This window comes from Rhinopithecus roxellana, chromosome 6, assembly GCF_007565055.1.
Source record: "Rhinopithecus roxellana isolate Shanxi Qingling chromosome 6, ASM756505v1, whole genome shotgun sequence".
Taxonomy (NCBI): Eukaryota; Metazoa; Chordata; class Mammalia; order Primates; family Cercopithecidae; genus Rhinopithecus; species Rhinopithecus roxellana.
The window spans coordinates 137,178,124-137,197,424 of NC_044554.1; the positions used below are offsets into that span (position 1 = coordinate 137,178,124).

Consider the following 19,301-nt stretch of genomic DNA (forward strand, 5'->3'; position numbering starts at 1 on the left):
GCTGTAAACAGCATAAACTGTCAACTATTGGACCCTGGGGTTTAGCACTCATGTTTCTCTGATGTGCAGAGTCATAGGATTCAAGAGATAGAGCAACCTTAGAGATGATCTCGTCCAGAGGTTTAAAGTACGTCTGGGGGAGTCTTGCGGTTTGTGTGACTCAGGGATGACTTAGAGGTAAGGGGTTCTCCCCAATACAGTAGCAGTACTCTTAGGAAGGAATGTAAAAATCTTAGAGCTAATATCAAGACAGTATATTTTATCAAACAAATATCAGTTATAAAAGTCCAAGGTTATTCCTGTGGCTGGGGAAAATAATCTTGTGGAAAGCCACTATCCAGTGGCTCTAGGACATTCCTAAATAAGGGAGTCCTAGAGAGTAAAAGGTCAGTTCAGGAACTCTAGGCTGTAATGGACCTCGTGGATTGTGAGCCTGGAAATTAAATGATAACACTAAGACATGATGTCAGGGAGGTTGAAAGAAAATACTTTTAGAGTCAAGTCAACCAATGCTTACAACCCTTCTTTGTTTACATTTCATTTTCTATAATTTTTTTAAAGTCACTTTAAAAAGTTACCTTTCCTTGTTGTTGTTAAATTTGGCAATTCAATTAATTATTACCCTAATGATAATTTAATTCTTATGCTATATGATCTGTTCTGTTTTCACATGTAACATTATCTTGCTACTATTCATGGATCCTCTCCACTGCCACCATTTCATTAAGGACAAAAGAGAGAAGGAGACAGGGAAAGAGGGGGAGGGAGGGAGGGAGGGAGGGAGAGAGAAGCAGCTATTTCTACGTTTGTAAATGGAACCAGCTATAATGCAAGAAGACACAGGATTTTAATAGGAAGTAAAAACATATATGCAGGGTTGGACGTCCATAAAAACATAATAGACACGTCTGTCTTACCATCACTGTTGATGCACACAACCTCTTGAACTTGCGTGCCTGGACCACAGTCCTTTCCATTATCTGGCTCGCAGTCTCCGAGTCTCACTGCTTTCCAGTCATAACAGGCAGGCTCTTCACAGGGAATGGCTTCCAGTAAGTGAGGGCAGTTTCCAGTTCCCCCAGAGCCTCCAGTGGGCTCATTGGTAATGCGCCGCTTCCTCAGTTTGAAGCCTGAAGTATGGGGGAAAGAAAAATCTATTGTTACCATCAAAGGTTCAGTATTTCAGAAAGTTGAATAAAACCTCAGGGTAAAAGTTAGATAAGAGTGGAGGTAGAAGTAATTTCTGTTTTGAATCACTGGTGTATCCCCAGACTGTAGCTAATCTGGGGTCATGAACCATGCATTAAATGAGTAAGTGAATGGATTAATGAACGGAATGAAAATAAATGAGAACCTTTGGTTTCAGCTTACTACCGCAAAGGTAAGGCTAGAAATGTCGTATAGTACCTATCTTCCCTTGTAGGGCATAGAGGAGTAGGGTGGGAAGGAGCAGAAAGAGAGATAAATTTTGTTTGACTTGGAAGGTCTGTAGCTATAGCATATTCAAAGAATGAGTGAAATTTCAAGCTATTTAGAAATATCGATTACCAGACAAAAGTGCTATTTTTCTTAAATCTTCAGCAATGTCACATGATTAAATTTGGAAAATGAACCTCTAAGAAGTTGTATGGTTCCAGAGAAACAATCTCTTTGAGGTTGATTTTAGACCCTCTGGGAATTTGAATTAGGAACATAAGCCATGTGGGTTCCAGTGTGAAATATTCAAAGTCCTGCTTTGTGCTTTAATAGCATCTAAGTGTTGTCCTTCCTGACAGTGTGTAACAAAATTAATAAGTCTATTTATTGTTATGTAAACATACTAGAATCACTAGAAGACTGGCCTTGGAAACAAAATAGAAAAATGTTTTTAATCACGAGATCATGTGAAAATTAACTCACCACGTCCACCATAAGAAAACCATTGCATTTATTCTATTCCTCTCTCATTTGCATTATGAAAGTAATACCGTTTTTACATTTTTTTCTTCAAAGTAATAAGCAGCTTTATTATTGGGCACTAGATGTGGGTCAGGCACTAAACTAAGTGCTTTATGTTTATCTCATTGATTCCTTAGAGACAACCTGGATGGCAGATATTGTTACATCCCTTTTACAGATAAGGGGACAAAGGTTTAGACAAGTTAGCTAACTTATCTAAACAGTAAGGGACACAGTAGGTTTTTCCAACCCAGGCCTGACCCCACAGCTCATCTTAACCATTGCACTAAACTGTCTCAGATCCTTTCCATCATTTTGTCTAAATTAACAAGCATTTATGCCTATGTTCTTCTGTTTTAATCTTCTGGTACTATCACTGGAGTAGGTTTATTCATCTTTTGAAATTAATAGTCTTTAGCCATTCTGGAAAATACCACAAACAAGGAACACAGAAGAGCATTTAAAAAATAATTCATGATTTGATACAACTGGTGGGTATAAAAGGCATGTCATGGTCACGTGACCTACCTTTTTTTCCTTGCTGATCATTACAGTTTTCATAAGTACAAGGTCCCCAAGCTGACCATGGTGAAACTTCACATTCAGTTGGACAAGGAATGTGGCACAGTTGTGTAGTATTAGGGATAGGGCCAGTGCATAATTTCAAGTCCACTGGCTTTGAGGCTAGAGAAAAATACAGACACATATTAAAAAAATAAACAAAAGGAAAACATATGGCCAGCAATATGATTTTTCTGTGTGCATGGAAAAGGAAAATCCTTAAAGAATTGTTACCAAGATATCATTCCAATGCTTCTCAGCCACATCCTGAGAATAAAAAGAGAATGAATGGAAATAAAAGAGGCAGGATAGTGTAGTCAAAGGAAACTGGAGATGTCTTGCAAATTGTTTGATTACCAGTTTTACCACTCATTGGTCATGCAACTGATAATTCTGAATGTAACTTTCCTAGTCTGTAAAACATTCCTTAAGGTTAGATCTAAAATTCTACAGCAATATTCTAAGAAAGTAAAAGAAAACTTTAGAGGACTGAACACAATAGGAGGGGGACTATAGCTTTAACATATATGGAAAAAATGTCCACTGAGTAGTTCCTGGTGGAGCACTCTCCCATCTCTTTTGGTTCACAGAGATTGGGAGGTAAGATGAAGAAGGATCTCAAATGGGGGCTACTGTCTGTACCACCAGCTACAGTACTCACTGAATTATTTCCAAAACATCTAAATAATAATATATTATCTGCATATATGACATAAATCTAGTAAATGACAAGCTAATGGGTGCATCACACCAACATGGCACATGTATACATATGTAACAAACCTGCATGTTATGCACATGTACCATAGAACTTAAAGTATAAAAAAAAAATCTACTAATCAGTAAGGATACTAATTTATAATTATCTACATTTGTTCATAAGTTGACCAATAAACTGTGGATAAATGTTGCTTGTCCTTGCTTCTTTTGTGTTTTCTTATGCCTGCAGTTTGGCTCTTTTGTATATATTTGATAGTTAAGGTCAATATATGTCCATAGTTCTGGACATAGAACTAATTAAAAATGACTAACTGATGAAAAGATATGTAAAACTATATGGACAGAGGAAGAGAATCAAGTTCAGCTGTATAATATCTATCTATATAATACCTGTCTGTCTGTTTATCTCCTGACAGCCATAGTTGCTTTTGTTTATAAAAAAATTTAATACATGGTCAGGCGTGGTGGTTCATGCCTGTAATCCCAGCACTTTGGGAGGCCGAGGTAGGCAGATCATGAGGTCAAGAGATAGAGACCATCCAGGCCAACATGATGAAATCTCGTCTCTACTAAAAATACAAAAATTAGCTGAGCGTGTTGTTGCACGCCTGTAGTCCCAGCTACTTGCGAGGCTGAGGCAGGAGAATCACTTGAACTTGGGAAGCGGAGGTTGCAGTAAGCTGAGATCACGCCACTGCACTCCAGTCTGGCAACAGAGCGAGACTCTGTCAAAAAAGAAAAAAAAAAAAAAAGAAAAAATAGTAATTATCTTGGTCACACATTTCCTGAATAATAGCTAATTCCTTTGTCACTCTGATACTTTGGTGAGCCCATGCTTGTAGAAAAAAATGACTTAAACAATGGATGCTTAGCTATTTCTCATTCTCCTATGTGAAAGAACTATCAAATTCTAATTTCATGGGATTGCATGAAGAAGCTCACAGAGAAATTAAAAATTTTAAACTATATTTTCCTAACTTTTAAATGAAAGTACTATGTCTGTTTGTAGTTTAAACTTGAAGACAAATTGTAAGCACTTTTACAATCCTGTAAGTTTTCACGCACACAAGCACAGTCATAAATGCTATCTAAATCCTATCACATTGATTCCTTACTGCCACAGTTTTTGTTCTGAAAAGTATTCTGCCAATTTTATGTCTCCTTTTCTCTACTAGTAGTACTTATCTCTCTCTCCATATCTCCCCCTCTTCTCCACCCCCACCACTCCCACATTTGTCACTACAGTGAAAATAAATAACTGGGCACTAATTGGCTAAGTATGAGCACAGTAAGCATTCTCACTCAAGTTCATCAGGACTGCTGTTTATGTGCATCACAACAGCAGCCAAAGCCAAAAATGATTAATTTTATTGCTTTCCAGTAGCAAAAGTGTTTGGCACACTAATGACAGAAAATATAGAAATAAATGGTCCACTCTGAATATAAAAAATAACAACATCAATGATAAGTTCTTCACATAAAAATGGATTATTTTAAAGACATGTATAGGCAGAAGAGTCTATACTACATAGCAAATTAGCTGCAAATTAACATAAATAATGATTTTTACTTACGGAAACTTTCAGAGTATCTAATTTAAAACAAGAAGTTTTGGGTAAGAGACCTTAAAATCTCAATTTTTTTCCTTCAATTGGTGAAAAGTCATTTTAAATCTTGCTGCTATTATATTGTTTTCGAAATAATAATTTATTTAAAATAAAATTTACCGGGTATGAAATTGTGAGGAATCTTAGGGTCTGATTTTATTTTATATATAAGGTTGAAAATTTTAGGAAGCAAACATTGTTTTATTAAGAAAACAGGTTAAGCAAGATGGCTGACAGGAAGAACTTCTCCCACCAAGAGAGCAGCCCATTAAGAAGACCTGCACCCTCCAACCAGATCTTCAGAAGGATGGCATTGAAAGTGGACAGAGGGAGAATATAGAACCTGGGATAAAGAAGAGGAAGCTGGAACTCTGCACTGGGCTACTGAATATTCCTGTTCCTGAGGGGCTCCTGGGAAAGGGATGAATTAAGCAGGCATGGAATGGCCCACTCTAGACACGGACCCCAGAATCCTAGCTGCAGGGGAACCCACTCCCCACACAGACATTTGAGTTTGCAGAGAGAGCTTATCAGAGAGTTGTCAGGGACAGGGCTCTAATATGTGCAGAATCCAGAGCGTTTGGCATAGAAATAGCTGCAGTAGAGCATGGCCAGAGATGCCCATCTCCCAAGGCTCACTACCTTCTTCAAGGTGGCTTTGGCCTTTGTTAACTGTAGGACATGAACACAGCATAACTTTCTTTCCCATGGCACAGGCCCAGTCTGATCTGAGCACCCCCTATCTTTCAGCCTGTCCCAGGGTAACTGCCTGGCCTTGCCCACTTGCAGTACAATCTCAGATGCCCAATGGGGGTGCTTTCCAGAGCTGCTACCATAACTCCTTCATTGGTAGGCACCACCTAACCATTAGAGAGCTTCTGCAGATGGGCCCTCCCCAGCATGCTCCTGCCTGCAGCCTTCCCCAACTACCATGCCAGGGCCCACCACACTGCTGCTGCTCTGCTGTTGCTGGCATGCACACGCGCGAGCGAGCACGCGCGCGCACACACACACACACACGTGGACCCTGCCACACTGCTGCCCTGTAGTTGATGGCATGCATGCACAAGTGTGGACTGCATTGTCACCACCCCAATGTAGTGCTTTTGCCAGCACCCTCCATCAGAGTATTGCTGCTAGCTGACCTCAGCCCTTGCAGTACAGCAGGTGCTTAACCTTGAGGGGCCAGAGAACAAAGCCATGGGCCTGGTCCGAGGTCCCCAGTGTGCTGAGCTGAGCCTGGGCCACCTGAAATCACCCAGAAATGAAGCCAGTTGACCAAACCCAATTTATACCACTGTCAAACCCTCAAGGATATCAAAGAATATAAAAGCAATAAGCCCCATTCAACAGACAGCAGTTTCAAAGATTTAAGGAACATCAGCCCATATAGATGAGAGAAAAACCAGCACAAGAACACTGAGAACTTAAAAAGCCAGTGTCTTATTACATCCAAATGACTGCACTCGTTCCCCAGTGCTGGTTTTAAACCAGGCTGAAATGGCTAAAATGACAGAGATGGAATTCAGAGTCTGGATGACAATGAAGATCACTGAGATTCAGGAGAAAGTTGAAACCCAATCCAAGAAATCCAAGGAATCCAGTAAAATGATATAAGAGCTAAAGATGAAATAGCCATTTTAAGAAAAAAACAAACTGATCTAATAGATCTGAAAAACTCACTATAAGAATTTCATAATACAATTGAAAGTATTAACAGTAGAATAGACCAAGCTAATGAAGAAATCTCAGAGCTTGAAGAGTGGTTCTTCAAATCAAATCAGACAGACAAAAATAATGAAAACAAACTTTAAAAAATGAAATGTGGAATTATATGAAATACGGGATTATGTAAAGAGACTAAATCTATGACTCACTGGCATCCCTGAAAGAGAGTAAGGAAATTCATTACTACCAGACCTGCCTCACAAGAGGTCCTTAAGGAAGTGCTAAACATGGAAATGAAAGACTGTTACTAACCACCACACAAACACACTTAAGTACACAGACTATTGACACTAGAAACTACTACAAAATCAAATTTAGACAACTAGCTAATATAATGACAGAATAAAATATTCACATATCAGTATTAATCTTGAATGTAAATAGGCTAAACATTCCACTTAAAAGGCACAGAGTGATAACTTGAATAAAGAAGCAAAACCCAACTGTGCTATCTTAAGAGACCATATCACATGCAATGACACTCATAGGCTCAAAGTAAAGGGATGGCGAAAACGAACATATCTGGGACCTAAACTTCACACTTGATCAAATGAAACTAACGGACCTCTACAGAACATTCCATCTAACAACAGAATATACATTCTTCTCATTGGCGCATAGCACATACTCTAAAATTGACCATATGCTTGAACATAAAGCAATTCTTAACAAATTCAAAAAAACAAAACAAAAACAACAACAACAAAAAAACAAATCATATCAACCACACTCTCAGACCACAGCACAATAAATACAGAAGTTAATACCATGATGATCTCTCAAAAGCATACACTTACATGGAAATTAAAGCAACCTTCTTCTGAATGACTTTTGGATAATCAATGAGACTTAGGCAGGAATCAAGAAATTCTTTGAAATTAATGAAAACAAACATACAACATACCAGACTTTCTGGGACACAGCTAAAGCAGTGTTAAGAGGAAAGTTTACTATACTAAATGCTCACATCAAAAAATTAGAAAATTCTCAAATTAACATAAAATCACACTTAGAGGAACTAGAAAAACAAGAGGAAAGCGACACCAAAGTCAGCAGTAGACAAGAAATAACCAAAAACAAAGCTGTGCTGTAGAAAATAATGTAATAAAAATCCACACAAAAATATTGACCAAACCAAAAGTTGGCTTCTTGACAGAATAAATAAGATTGATAGACTGCTAGCTAGAATAATAAAGAAAAAAGAGAGAAGATCCTATTAAACACAGTAAGAAATGACAAAGGTGACATAACCACCGACCCCACAGAAATACAAAATACCCTCAGAGACTATTATGATACCTCTATGCACACAACCTAGAAAAATTATAAGAAATGGATAAATTCCTAGAAATATACAACCTCCAAAAATTGAACCAGGAAAAAAACTGAAACACTGAACAGGCATATAACAAGTTTTGAAGTTGAATCAGTAATAAAAAACCCCTACCAACCACAAAAGGGCCTGAGTAGACAGATTGACAGCTGAATTCTACCATTCATATAAAGAAGAGCTAGTACTAACCCTACTAAAACTATTCCAAAAGAGTAAGAAAGAATCCCTCTTTACTCATTCCATGAGGCTAGAATCATTCTGATACCAAAACCTGGCGGAGACACAACAACAAAAAAGAAAACTTTAGGCCAATATCCCTGATGAACAGAGATGCAAAAATCCTCAAAAAATACAAGCTAACCAAGTCGAGCAACACATCAAAAAGCTAAAATCACTACAATCAAGTTGGCTTTAAACCTGGGACAAAAGATTGGTTCAATATAAACAAATAAATATGATTTATCATATAAACAGCTAAAAACAAAAATCACATTGTCTCAATAGATGTAGAAAAGTCTTTTGACTCAGCATCACTTCATGTTAGAAACCATCAACAAACTATGTATCAAAGGAAAATACCTAAAAAAAGAGAACCATCTATGACAAACATACAGTCAATATCATACTGAATGGACAAAAGCTGGAAGTTCACCTTGAGAACTGGAACAAGACAAGAATACCCAGATATCCTACACAATGGGAGAAAAGTTTTACAATCTATCCATCTGAAAAAGGTCTAATATCCAGAACCTACAAGGAACTTAAATTTAAAAGAAAAAAAAAAAACCCATTGAAAAGTGGGAAAGGACAAGAAAAGACACTTCACAAAAGAAGACATTCATGCAGCCAACAAACATATGAAAAATGGTTTAACATCACTATTCATTAGAGAAATGCAAATTAAAACCACAGTGAAATACCACCTCATGCCAGTCAGAATGGCTGTTACTAAAAAGTCAAGGAACAACAGATGCTGACAAGGTTGTGGAGAAATAGGAATGCTTTTACACTGTTGGTGGAAATGTAAATTAGTTCAGCCATTGTGGAAGACAGTGTGGTAATTCCTTAAAGATTTAGAACTAGAAATACCATTTGACCCAACAATCCCTTTACTGGGTATATACCCAAATGAATATAAACCATTCTATTATAAAGATACATGCATGCTCATGTTTACTGCAGCACTGTTCACAATAGCAAAAACGTGGAATCAACCCAAATGCCCATCAATGATAGACCGGATAAAGAAAATGTCATACATATACAGTATGAAATACTAAGTAGCCGTTAAAAGGAATGAGATCATGTATTTGAAGGGACATGGATGGAGCTGGAAGCCATTATCCTTAGCAAACTAATGCAGGAAAAGAAAACCAAATACTTCACATTTTCACTTATAAGTGGAAGCTGAACAATGAGAACACATGGACACAGGTAGGGGAACAACATACACTAGGACCTGTTGGGGGAGTGTGGTGAAGGAGAGCATCAGGAAAAATACCTAATGTATGCTGGGCTTAATACCTAGGTGATGGGTTCGTAGGTGCAGCAAATCACCATGGCACACATTTACCTATGCAATGAACCTGCACATCCTGCACATGTACCCCAGAACTTAAAACAAACAAATGTATGCCCACTCTCACCACTCCTATTAAACATAGTACTGGAAGTTCCAGCCAGTGCAATCAGGAAAGAGAAAGAAACAAAAGGCATCCAAATAGGAAGAGATAAGGTCAAACTATCTCTCTTTATAGATGATATGCTTTTATACCTAGAAAACCCCATAATCTCTGCCCAAAGGCTCCTAGACCTGATAAGACACTTCAGCAAATTTTCAGGATACAAAATCAATGTGCAAAATTCAGCAGAATTTCCATACACCAATAACATCCAAGATGAAAGCCAAATCAGGAATGCAATCCTATTCATAATAGCCACCAAGAGAATAAAATACCTAGGAACACAGCTAACCAGGGAGTGAAAGATCTCTAGAATGAGAATTACAAAACACTGCTCAAATAAATCAGAAATGACACAAATAAATGGAAAAACATTCCATGCTCTTGAATAGTGATATGGTTTGTTTCTCTGTCCCCACCCAAATATCATTTCAAATTATAATACCACATGTCAAGGGAGGGACCTGGCAGGAGGATTGGATTATGGGGGCACTTTCCCCCATGCTATTCTCATGATAGTGAGTTCTCACAATATCTAGTGGTTTAGAAGTGACACTTCCTCCTTTTCTGTCTCTTTCCTGCCATCTTGTGAAGAAGGTGCTTGCTTCTCCTTTGCCTTCTGCCATGACTGTAAGTTTCTCAAGGTCTTCCCAGCGATGTGGAACTGTGAGTCTATTAAATCTCCTTTCTTTAAAAAGTACCCAGTCTCAAGTAGTTCTTTATATCAGTGTGAAAATGAACTAATTCAGATAGGAAGAAGCAATATTGTTTAAGTGGCCATTCTGCCCAAAGCAATTTACAGAATCATTGCTATTCCTATCAAACCACCAATGACATTTTTCACAGAATTAGAATAACTATTCTAAAATTAATATAGAACCAAAAAGTAGCCTGAATAGCCAAAGCAATCCTAAGCAAAAAGAACAAAGCCAGAGGCATCACACTCCCCACTTCAAACCGCACTACAAGGCTGTAGTAATCAAAACAGCATGGTTCTGATTCAAAAACAGACACATAAATCAAGGGAACAGATTAGTGAATCCAGAAACAAAGCCACACACTTATAGACATCTGATCTTCAACAAAGTCAACAAAAACAAGCAATACAGAAAGGACTCCTGATTCAATAAGTTACTCTGGGATAACTGGCTAGTCATATGCTGAAAATTGAAACTCTACCCCTTCCTTTCACCATATATGAAAATCAACTCAAGATAGAGCAAAGACTTAAATATAAGATCTAATACTATAAAACTCTAGAAGAAAATCTAGGAAATACCATTCTGGACATAGGCCCTGGCAAAGATTTCACGATGAAGACCTCAAAATCATTTGCCACAAAAAGAAAAATTAACAAATAAGACCTAATTAAACTAAAGAGCTACTTCTGCACAGCAAAAGAAACTATCCACCAAGTAAACAGATAACTTACAAAATGAGAGAAAATATTGCAAAGTATGCATCTGACAAAGGTCTAATATCCTGAATCTATAAGGAACTTAAACAAAAAATAACCCCATTAAGGAATAGGCAAACTATAACACATGAATAGACACTTCTCAAAAGAAGACATACACATGGCCAACAAACATATGAAAAATTGCTTAACATCACTATTCATCAGAGACAATCAAATCAAAACCATGAGATACCACCTCATACCAGTCAGAATAGCTACTACTAAAAAGTAAAAAAATAACAGAAGCTGGCAAGGTTTCTAAGAAAAGGGAACACTTATACACTGCTAGTGGGAATATAAATTAGTTCAGTCACTGTGGAAAGCGTTTTGGAGATTTCTCAAAGAACTTAAAACAACTATCATTTGATCCAGCCATCCTACCACTGGGTATATACCCAAAGAAAAATAAATCAGTTTACCATAAAGACATATGCATGTATATGTTCATCACAGAACTCTTCAAAACAGCAAAGACATGGAATCAACCTAGATTCCCATCAACAGTGAACTGGATAAAGATAATGTGGTACAAAAAAGAAAGAAATCATGTTCTTTGCACCAACATGGATGGACCTGGAGGTCATTATCCTTATTTAAATTACTGCATGAACAGAAAACCAAATACTGCATGTCCTCACGTACAAGTGGAAGCTGGTAAACACCAACACAAAGTAGGGAAAAACAGACACCAGGGCCTACTTGAGGGTGTAAGGTGGGAAGAGGGTGAGGATTGAAAAACGACCTATTGAGTACTATGCTCATTACCTGGGCGATGAAATAATCTATACACTAACCCCCATGACTCCCCATTTACCCATGTAACAAGCCTGCACATATATCTCTGAACTTCAAAGCTGGGGGGGGAGGCGGGGAACATACACACACACTCCCAACCTTAATTTAAACAAGCAAAGAAAGGAAACGGGTTAAAACATTGTGCTTTTACTTCATGGCCACCTTTTTTTTCCCCTTTTAATAAGTTTTATTTTAGCTTTTGGTGTATTTTCAATAAATTAAGTGGAATAATCAGCCACAAAATTTTGAGCTACAAAAAGAGAAATGCGATGAATAAAGGCTCAAGGAAGTATTGGTACAGGAGTTAAGAAAAAATTACTTAGGCAGATAGGGAGGGTACAGAAGTCCTTGGTAAGGTTTCCGTTTTAATGAAAAGCAGTCCCAAATCATTTTCCTTTTTAACAAAGAACAGCTGCAGACATAGAAGCTGGCGGTTGTGCCAATCATGTTTAAAATGGCAGCCCCATCTTCCCTTCTCTTTATCAGCCCCGTACGTGTACAGTAAGGAGCAGACAAGATGGTACCCATTGACAGGAGAGTTCATTTGCATAATAAGATTAGGACTAGAGGCCAGCCTTCCCATAAGCTATGTAAACATCACACCTAATCAAACCAATCTGTGAGCCCTGTGTAAATCAGACACCGCCTCCTCAAACCTGACTGTAAAATCCAGCACATCCCCCTGCCTTCGGGTCTTTTCCACTCAGACACCCCTCTCTCTCTAGAGAGGGAGATGTTTCTCTTTCTCTTCTCTTCTGCCTATTGAACCTCCACTCCTAAACTCATGTATGTGTCCTAAATTTTCCTGGCACGAGATGACAAATCCCAGGGTATATACCCCAGACGACATAGCTGCTTCAGTATTGCTGAAACAAAGTGTTCCTGAGGGTTGCTCAGCTGCTAAGCCCATCAAATCAACACTGACATAATTCTCAAGAAATGATTTCTACTTACAGTTGTCCCTGTGTACACATAAGCTTTTTTTTTCATTAATCAAGGAAACATAGGGAAGAATACCTGCTATGTATAATTCTATTCCTTTGGTGATTTTCATTATAGGTTTTCTTGAAATAGAGCACGTATTGATTAGTATAAATCATAGATCCCACCTGAGTTCCTCAAAAACTGTAAGACAATTACTTCTCTGCAATTGCCCAAGAGTTATTTGGAATCAGTGTGATTCAATGAACGAAGTAAAGGACAGACCTAGGAAAAATTACTGACTTTCAGTTTATACTGAGAATAAACATAAGTAGTGGGAAGTAGTGTAATAACTGTTGCAATAAATTTTAAGAAAGGCTAGAAATGAGAAGCAAATAAAGTAGAAGAGAATAAAAGAAGATGGAAGAAATGATTGCAAAAGGCTAAAATTAACCTCTAACAGTCACATTATCAACTGAATAGGAAACTAAAAACTAAAATAGCACATCCACTAGTTTGTCAAAACATTTTAAAGTTTGATAATACTAAGTGCTGGAGAAGACATAAAGCAACCCAAACAGACGCTGCTGGTGGGAATTTAAGTTGTTTTGATCAAAATGTAAAATAATTTGCAATGTTCTAGTATGGTTGAAAAGATGTGCACACTTCTAGGTATATCCCATGGAAAACTATCAGACATTTATCTGAGAGATGTTTATAAGAACTGTTATTATATAATAGTATTGTTTATAATAGCAAGTATCTAGAAACAACTCATGTTCAATTAAAAGGGAATTGGTATTGAATAACAGGATGTCTAAGCTAGAGCATAATCACCAATATAAAATCCACATACATGTCATCAGAAAGTGAAAAAGCAAGCCGAAGAATATATTTTTAATGATACCATTCACATAAAGCTTTATTTTATTTTTTAAAAAATGCAGTATCATAAGGTTTTGGGATAAATGCATAAGTCCGAGGAAGAGGAAAGCAGTCACAAATATCAGGGACCTGGCCTGACATTTTCAGTTAGGTCTGATGCTTTTAGGGGCTGGCCTGGCACTCACACCTATGACATGGTATTCTCCTGTTGAACATGAACAACTTCATAGGGCAGCATATCACATATTCTGTGACTATGATGGAGTGAGACAAAAAATAAGACTACATAATTTGTCTAAGTAAAAACAAGGTCACTGTGAGATCCCTGAAATATCAAATCTTTCCTTCTACCAGCTAATACACATGAGTTCTGCTTCTTTACCAATTCTAGTTTTAGTTTCTTTCCAGTGTTTTCACCTTCCAGATAAGGTTTATTTAGATACCCACTCGGAGAATTATTCTTGCTCCCTTATAGCATTCAATCCATGCAAAGTCCATTTATTGAAACTCCTTAAAAAAATCATCTAATACATTATTTATAACACCATTTCTGATATCCTTACTGAGATGCCCATGGTTGCATTCTCCCCAGCTCCAATGAGTAACAAACCCAACTTACTCAACTACAGGTGTGTTCCTGGTGGTTAATGGCCGAAAAGCATTGACAAGTCAAATATATAATGAAAAACAAGGAATTGCAAACAAAAGTTTAGAAGAGGGTTTCCACTTATGAATGGAGTGAGATGTAATTTGTTTAATAACAAACAGATGATGGCGTTTACTACATGCCAGGAAATGTTACACTGTTCCAAGTACTTAACAGATATTAAGTTATTGAATTCTTACAAAACCCATGAGGTAGGTATTCCAGTTATCTCCATATATGGAAACCGAGTATGAAGTTGCCCTCAATTACATAGCTAAGAAAGTATAGATTTCAGATTCACATCCAAGCAGTCCGGCTCCATAGTCTTCAGTGTGTATGTACCTCTAATTACTGCTCCATGTAATCTTGGAAGGGTACATGATGGGGTTTCAATAATATATGTCTAGCTAAATACATAGGCACACACGTATGCATATTTGACATAGGTAATAATTAAAAATAAATTTAATGAGGGTTGTTAATATAGTGTCATAGTAACTTAATATATCTGAGGCTATCAAGATAATCACATATCAACCCTAGTGGTCTATCAATGAAAATTATTCTGATTTTTGTGCTCCAGTTAGAAATGGAAATGAAATTTTCCTTCTGCTAGATATCAAGAACTACTTAATTATTATTAAAATGGGATATTCTGCACTTATACTGATAAATAGTAAGCACTTACATGGCATTTAGTAGAGAAATTATTTTAGTCCTCACAGAAATTTCATGAAGTAGGCACAATTGTAATCCACATTTAAGAATTAAGAAACTGAGGCCAGGTGTGTTGGCTCATATCTGTAATCCCAACCACTTGTGAGAACAGGGCGGGTGGATTACCCAAGGCTAGGAGTTCAAGACCAGCCTCGCCAACATGGCAAAACCCCCTCTCTACTAAAATTACAAAAATTAGCTGGGCATGGTGGCATACTTGGAAGGCTAAGGCACAAGAATTGCTTGAACCCAGGAGGCAGAGGTTGTAGTGAGCGAGGTCACAGCACTGCACCCCACCCTGGGCAACAGAGCGACTGTGTGTCAAAAAATAAAATAAAATAAATAAGAAACTGATGCTCAGAAAGATTAAGTAATTTTCCCAAGGTCACACAGTTAATTAGCAACAGCTGAAAGCTAACTTACCCACTATGCTACACTATAATATGGCAGTTAGTAGAAGACATGTTCTTCTACCAGTTCCCACCCAACTCCTGGAAGTCTAGTACAGAGAATAGTTTGAGTAGAACGATGTAAGGTTTCAAAACAGACTATTTGGTTATTTTATGTGGACCAGTGCAGAATCTGGTAGTGATATTCGTCTGAAAATGAATCCCCAGTATTTTACTTAAAAAGCAATTTATATTCTCATCCATTTTAAATATCTAATCTTTCAAAGCTAAATCTTTTTTGTTCTAAGGCTCTCAAATGTACAAATATACATTTGAAAAATTTTTCTAAATCATAAAAATATATCTTTGGATTCTCAGACTATTTTGAAACAGAGATCTCACACAGTCTACTTCAGACCAATTTGAATAATGATATCCCTTTTCCATAGTCATTCAAAAGATATATTGGTGCTCAAAGGTTGAGTAAAATGCAATAAATTTAATAATTCATTCATCCATTTAGCAAAACAGCTGAGCATTTCAGGGACTCAAAACCTCCTGATATGTATTTTTTTTTCCATTGTCTTCCCTGTAAATCTACCTTTTTCTTAAATTAGCATTTTACTTCCTTAAACGAACTTAAACTTATTTGATTGCTAATTCACAATTACAAGGAAATTCTCTTGGACTTAAATCTTAATATCTGTATAGGAACTGACAAACCTTTATTATTAAATATAAGGGTGCTTGATAACAAGAGATTCCAAAGATCAACAAATGAAATTAGTTACAAATGGCTTTCTGTTCCCTTTTTATTTTTTAAAAAAATTTTTCAGTAAGTTAAAATAAATATTAAGTGCTTACTCTTTGCAAGGTCCTGCCATTATGTTAGGCATTATATGCCAAAGGGTGTTTTGGTGCCAATGGCACTAGTGTGAGTTTTTGATGTTTTGTTTTTACTGTTTTGTCTTTCTTAGTTACTACAGGTGTGTGGTAGTAATTTCAGGTATATTTTTACCAAAGCAGTTTTAATTTCAAGAAGGTTCTATGGAAGATTTGGTCAAAGCTTACTTAGACCTTAGCTAGAGTCACTAAAAATTCACTCAGTAATTGGTGTCAAGCAAAAAAAGAAAGCTTTTATCCTGAAAATTAATCAAATTCAGTGTTACCAGTGATTGCTCAAAGCTCTTTGGAGATGTTCCTGTACTAAACTTGAATCATAGAAATTTATTTCCTCTTGTCTTTCTCAGCCTGGTTAATATAATGGTGACATAAACCCCATCATACTTAAACTATATAACATATTGTTTTCAAAGCTCATTCATTTATTCCTCAATCAATTTTGAGCCATATTTAAACAATGTTTGAGAATTATCTCTTGGTATTTAATGTGCTTCAAAGCTCACTGCCAGTCCTTTTGAGTTATGATAACTCATTAAGTTTATTTTATTTTTGAGATAGAGTGTCCCTCTGTCTCCCAGGCTGGAGTACAGTGGCGTGATCTCAGCTCACTGCAACCTCTGCCTCTTGGATTCAAGAGATTCTCCTGCCTCATGCTCCTGAGTAACTGGGATTACAGATACGCACCACCATGTCTGGCTGATTTTTGTATTTTTTAGTAGAGATGGGGTTTCACCATGTTGGCCAGGCTGGTCTCAAACTCCTGACCTCAGGCAACCTGCCCTCCTTGGCCTCCCAAAGTGCTGGGAGAAGAGGCATGAGCCACGATGCCCCGTCACTAAGTTATGGTTTTTGATTAGTCTTTTGTTCTTTTAAAACGAGACATTACACAGTTTATTTAAGAAGCATACATGAATTGTACTTAAGTTCATTTTCTATATCATAATCAGTATCCTCAGTATCCAATCAACTGCTCTGTGCAGTTCATGAATTGATAGCCATTATTTTCATCCCTGGCCATCCTGCTTGATCACAGATCGCATCCTCTTTGCACGTGTTCATGCTTGCTGCTTTGATAACCTCTTGAATTGTGGTGAGGTCACAAATCAGATTTTTAAAAAAGTGTTTTTTCTTACACTAGACTATTTCAAAGCTAAGCTGTTCATTGGAGTGGTCACTGTCTTTGGAATTAGAACATTTTTACATAAACTTGTTTACTTTTCTGTTTATTCTTTTGGAGTTAGAGAAGGTCAAGGCTTGTTCTATTTTGGTTTACGATCGAGTGAAAGATACACTGTATATATTATATAAATTTAGATAAGGTTCTTTTCAAATATTCAAATAAAGGAATTTTTAAGTCCAGACTGAAATCAGAAGAGCATTCCTTTTTCTTTTCTCCTTAGCTTTATATTCTAGTTTTAACTTCCCAATTATGGGTGTCGAAGACACTGCTAGTGGGGAGGGAGCTATCACATGGACATGAACGGTGTTGTAACAGATAGGGACAAATCTCCAAGAAAGCCTTCTCCTCTGCATAAGGGACTGAGCCCACCTTGCAGCTGGTCTGCTGCCTGAATGCTGTGTGTTGGCAAGTTAGGAGGATATTTGAGCAACGGGTCCTGACTGTCCTTGCCTTCAGCCTTCACTCTGCCAAGCTAGGATGCCAGTGAGCCTTGCCAGAGTCCCTTCCTAATTCTCTTACGAATATTTCTCAATCTCACAGGGGTTGCTGCTTTGTCTTGGTGTCTGTTCCTCCAGTCTTAAATAAATACCATCTTAGCAGACAGAAACTCCTCCCAGGGTCTAGCGTCTGGATGGACTGTCTCCTGATTTCAAGGACAGGTATAGGGTTTTCCTTATTTGTATATTCATTGGCCATTTTAGGGAATTCTAGAGAAAGGTCCATATGTCTCTGCCCACAATGCCATATTGCCTAGAAAATAACTCCTCACGTCATGACTCAAATAAAATAGAACTGTGCTATTTTTAAATTATTTATAGACATAAACGTATGTCAGATAATTTCTTTCACTGACCTTGTTTCATGTAAGATAAGAACACTTAATAGTGGGATTGTTCAAAATGTATAGTTTCCTAACAATGTCATCATTGTTAGAATTTAAATTTCACAAATTGTATCAACAGCTTGTTGGGGATATGACTCTCCTACTATGGGGATGTACCATCTGTTGCAACACTGCAAATATGGAGAGTCTGTCTTTCCATTTTTTTTTTAAATAGTACATGTTGTAGAGTAGTGTACGTACATAAAACTCATACTGAAATCTTCCAACATACCATTTATTGACTCAAATTCTCACAATGTCCCTAACAACAAAAACAGCATTAACTGATATTGTAAATTAAAATAAGCAGTTTGGAATACGTATGTCATCCAAAATACAATAACAAAACTGAAGCATTTAGAATTTGCAAAATTATAATCCTTGCTTCAAAGTAAGTACTGAAGAAGAATTTGAGTATCTAATCAAAAAAGTTCTGCAAATAGCTCCACACATTTGCTGAGCAACTCCAAATATAATTATTTATCACAAAAAAATCCACAGACTATGTGGCTTAAACAAAAGAAAGAGTGACAACCGGACTTCAGATTTAAAATGATGCTCTGTTGTTATGTGAAGAATCGATTGTGCAGGGCAAGGAACACAAGGATACTTGTTAGGAGACTATTCCAATTATACAGGCAAGAGACAGTGGCTTGAACTAGAGGATGATAGTGGAGGTGAAGGGGTCAGATAAATATTGAAGGTGGAGTCAGGAAAATTTTCTAAGAAAATGGTTGTGGGGGTTAGAGAGAGAGGAATCAAGTATGGCTCCAAAGATTTTGGTCCAAGCAAGCAACATCTAGCTCTTGGTTGTCATCACATTGTTTGCCCTTGTTCTTGAACCCCTAAGACCATGATAAGTCTATTTTCTCACACTGCTTTTTAGTTGATCAGAGTCCTTTGCTATATACAAAATTGCAAGTGACAGCAATCACCCCAATTCCTCCTCCTTGT

At 37.2% G+C, this 19,301-nt stretch overlaps 1 protein-coding gene across 1 annotated transcript in view; it reads right to left on the reverse strand.

Annotated features, from left to right (window-relative positions):
* The window catches only part of LOC115898203 (thrombospondin type-1 domain-containing protein 7A-like), a 336,275-nt gene that overhangs the window by 35,569 nt on the left and 281,405 nt on the right, over positions 1–19,301 (reverse strand). Inside the window, exons 5-6 of the mRNA XM_030932028.1 lie at positions 2,467–2,622; positions 918–1,130 (exon numbers count right to left, since the gene is read on the reverse strand). Of these exons, the coding sequence (XP_030787888.1) occupies positions 918–1,130; positions 2,467–2,622 (369 nt within the window). The remainder of the gene's footprint in view (positions 1–917; positions 1,131–2,466; positions 2,623–19,301) is intronic.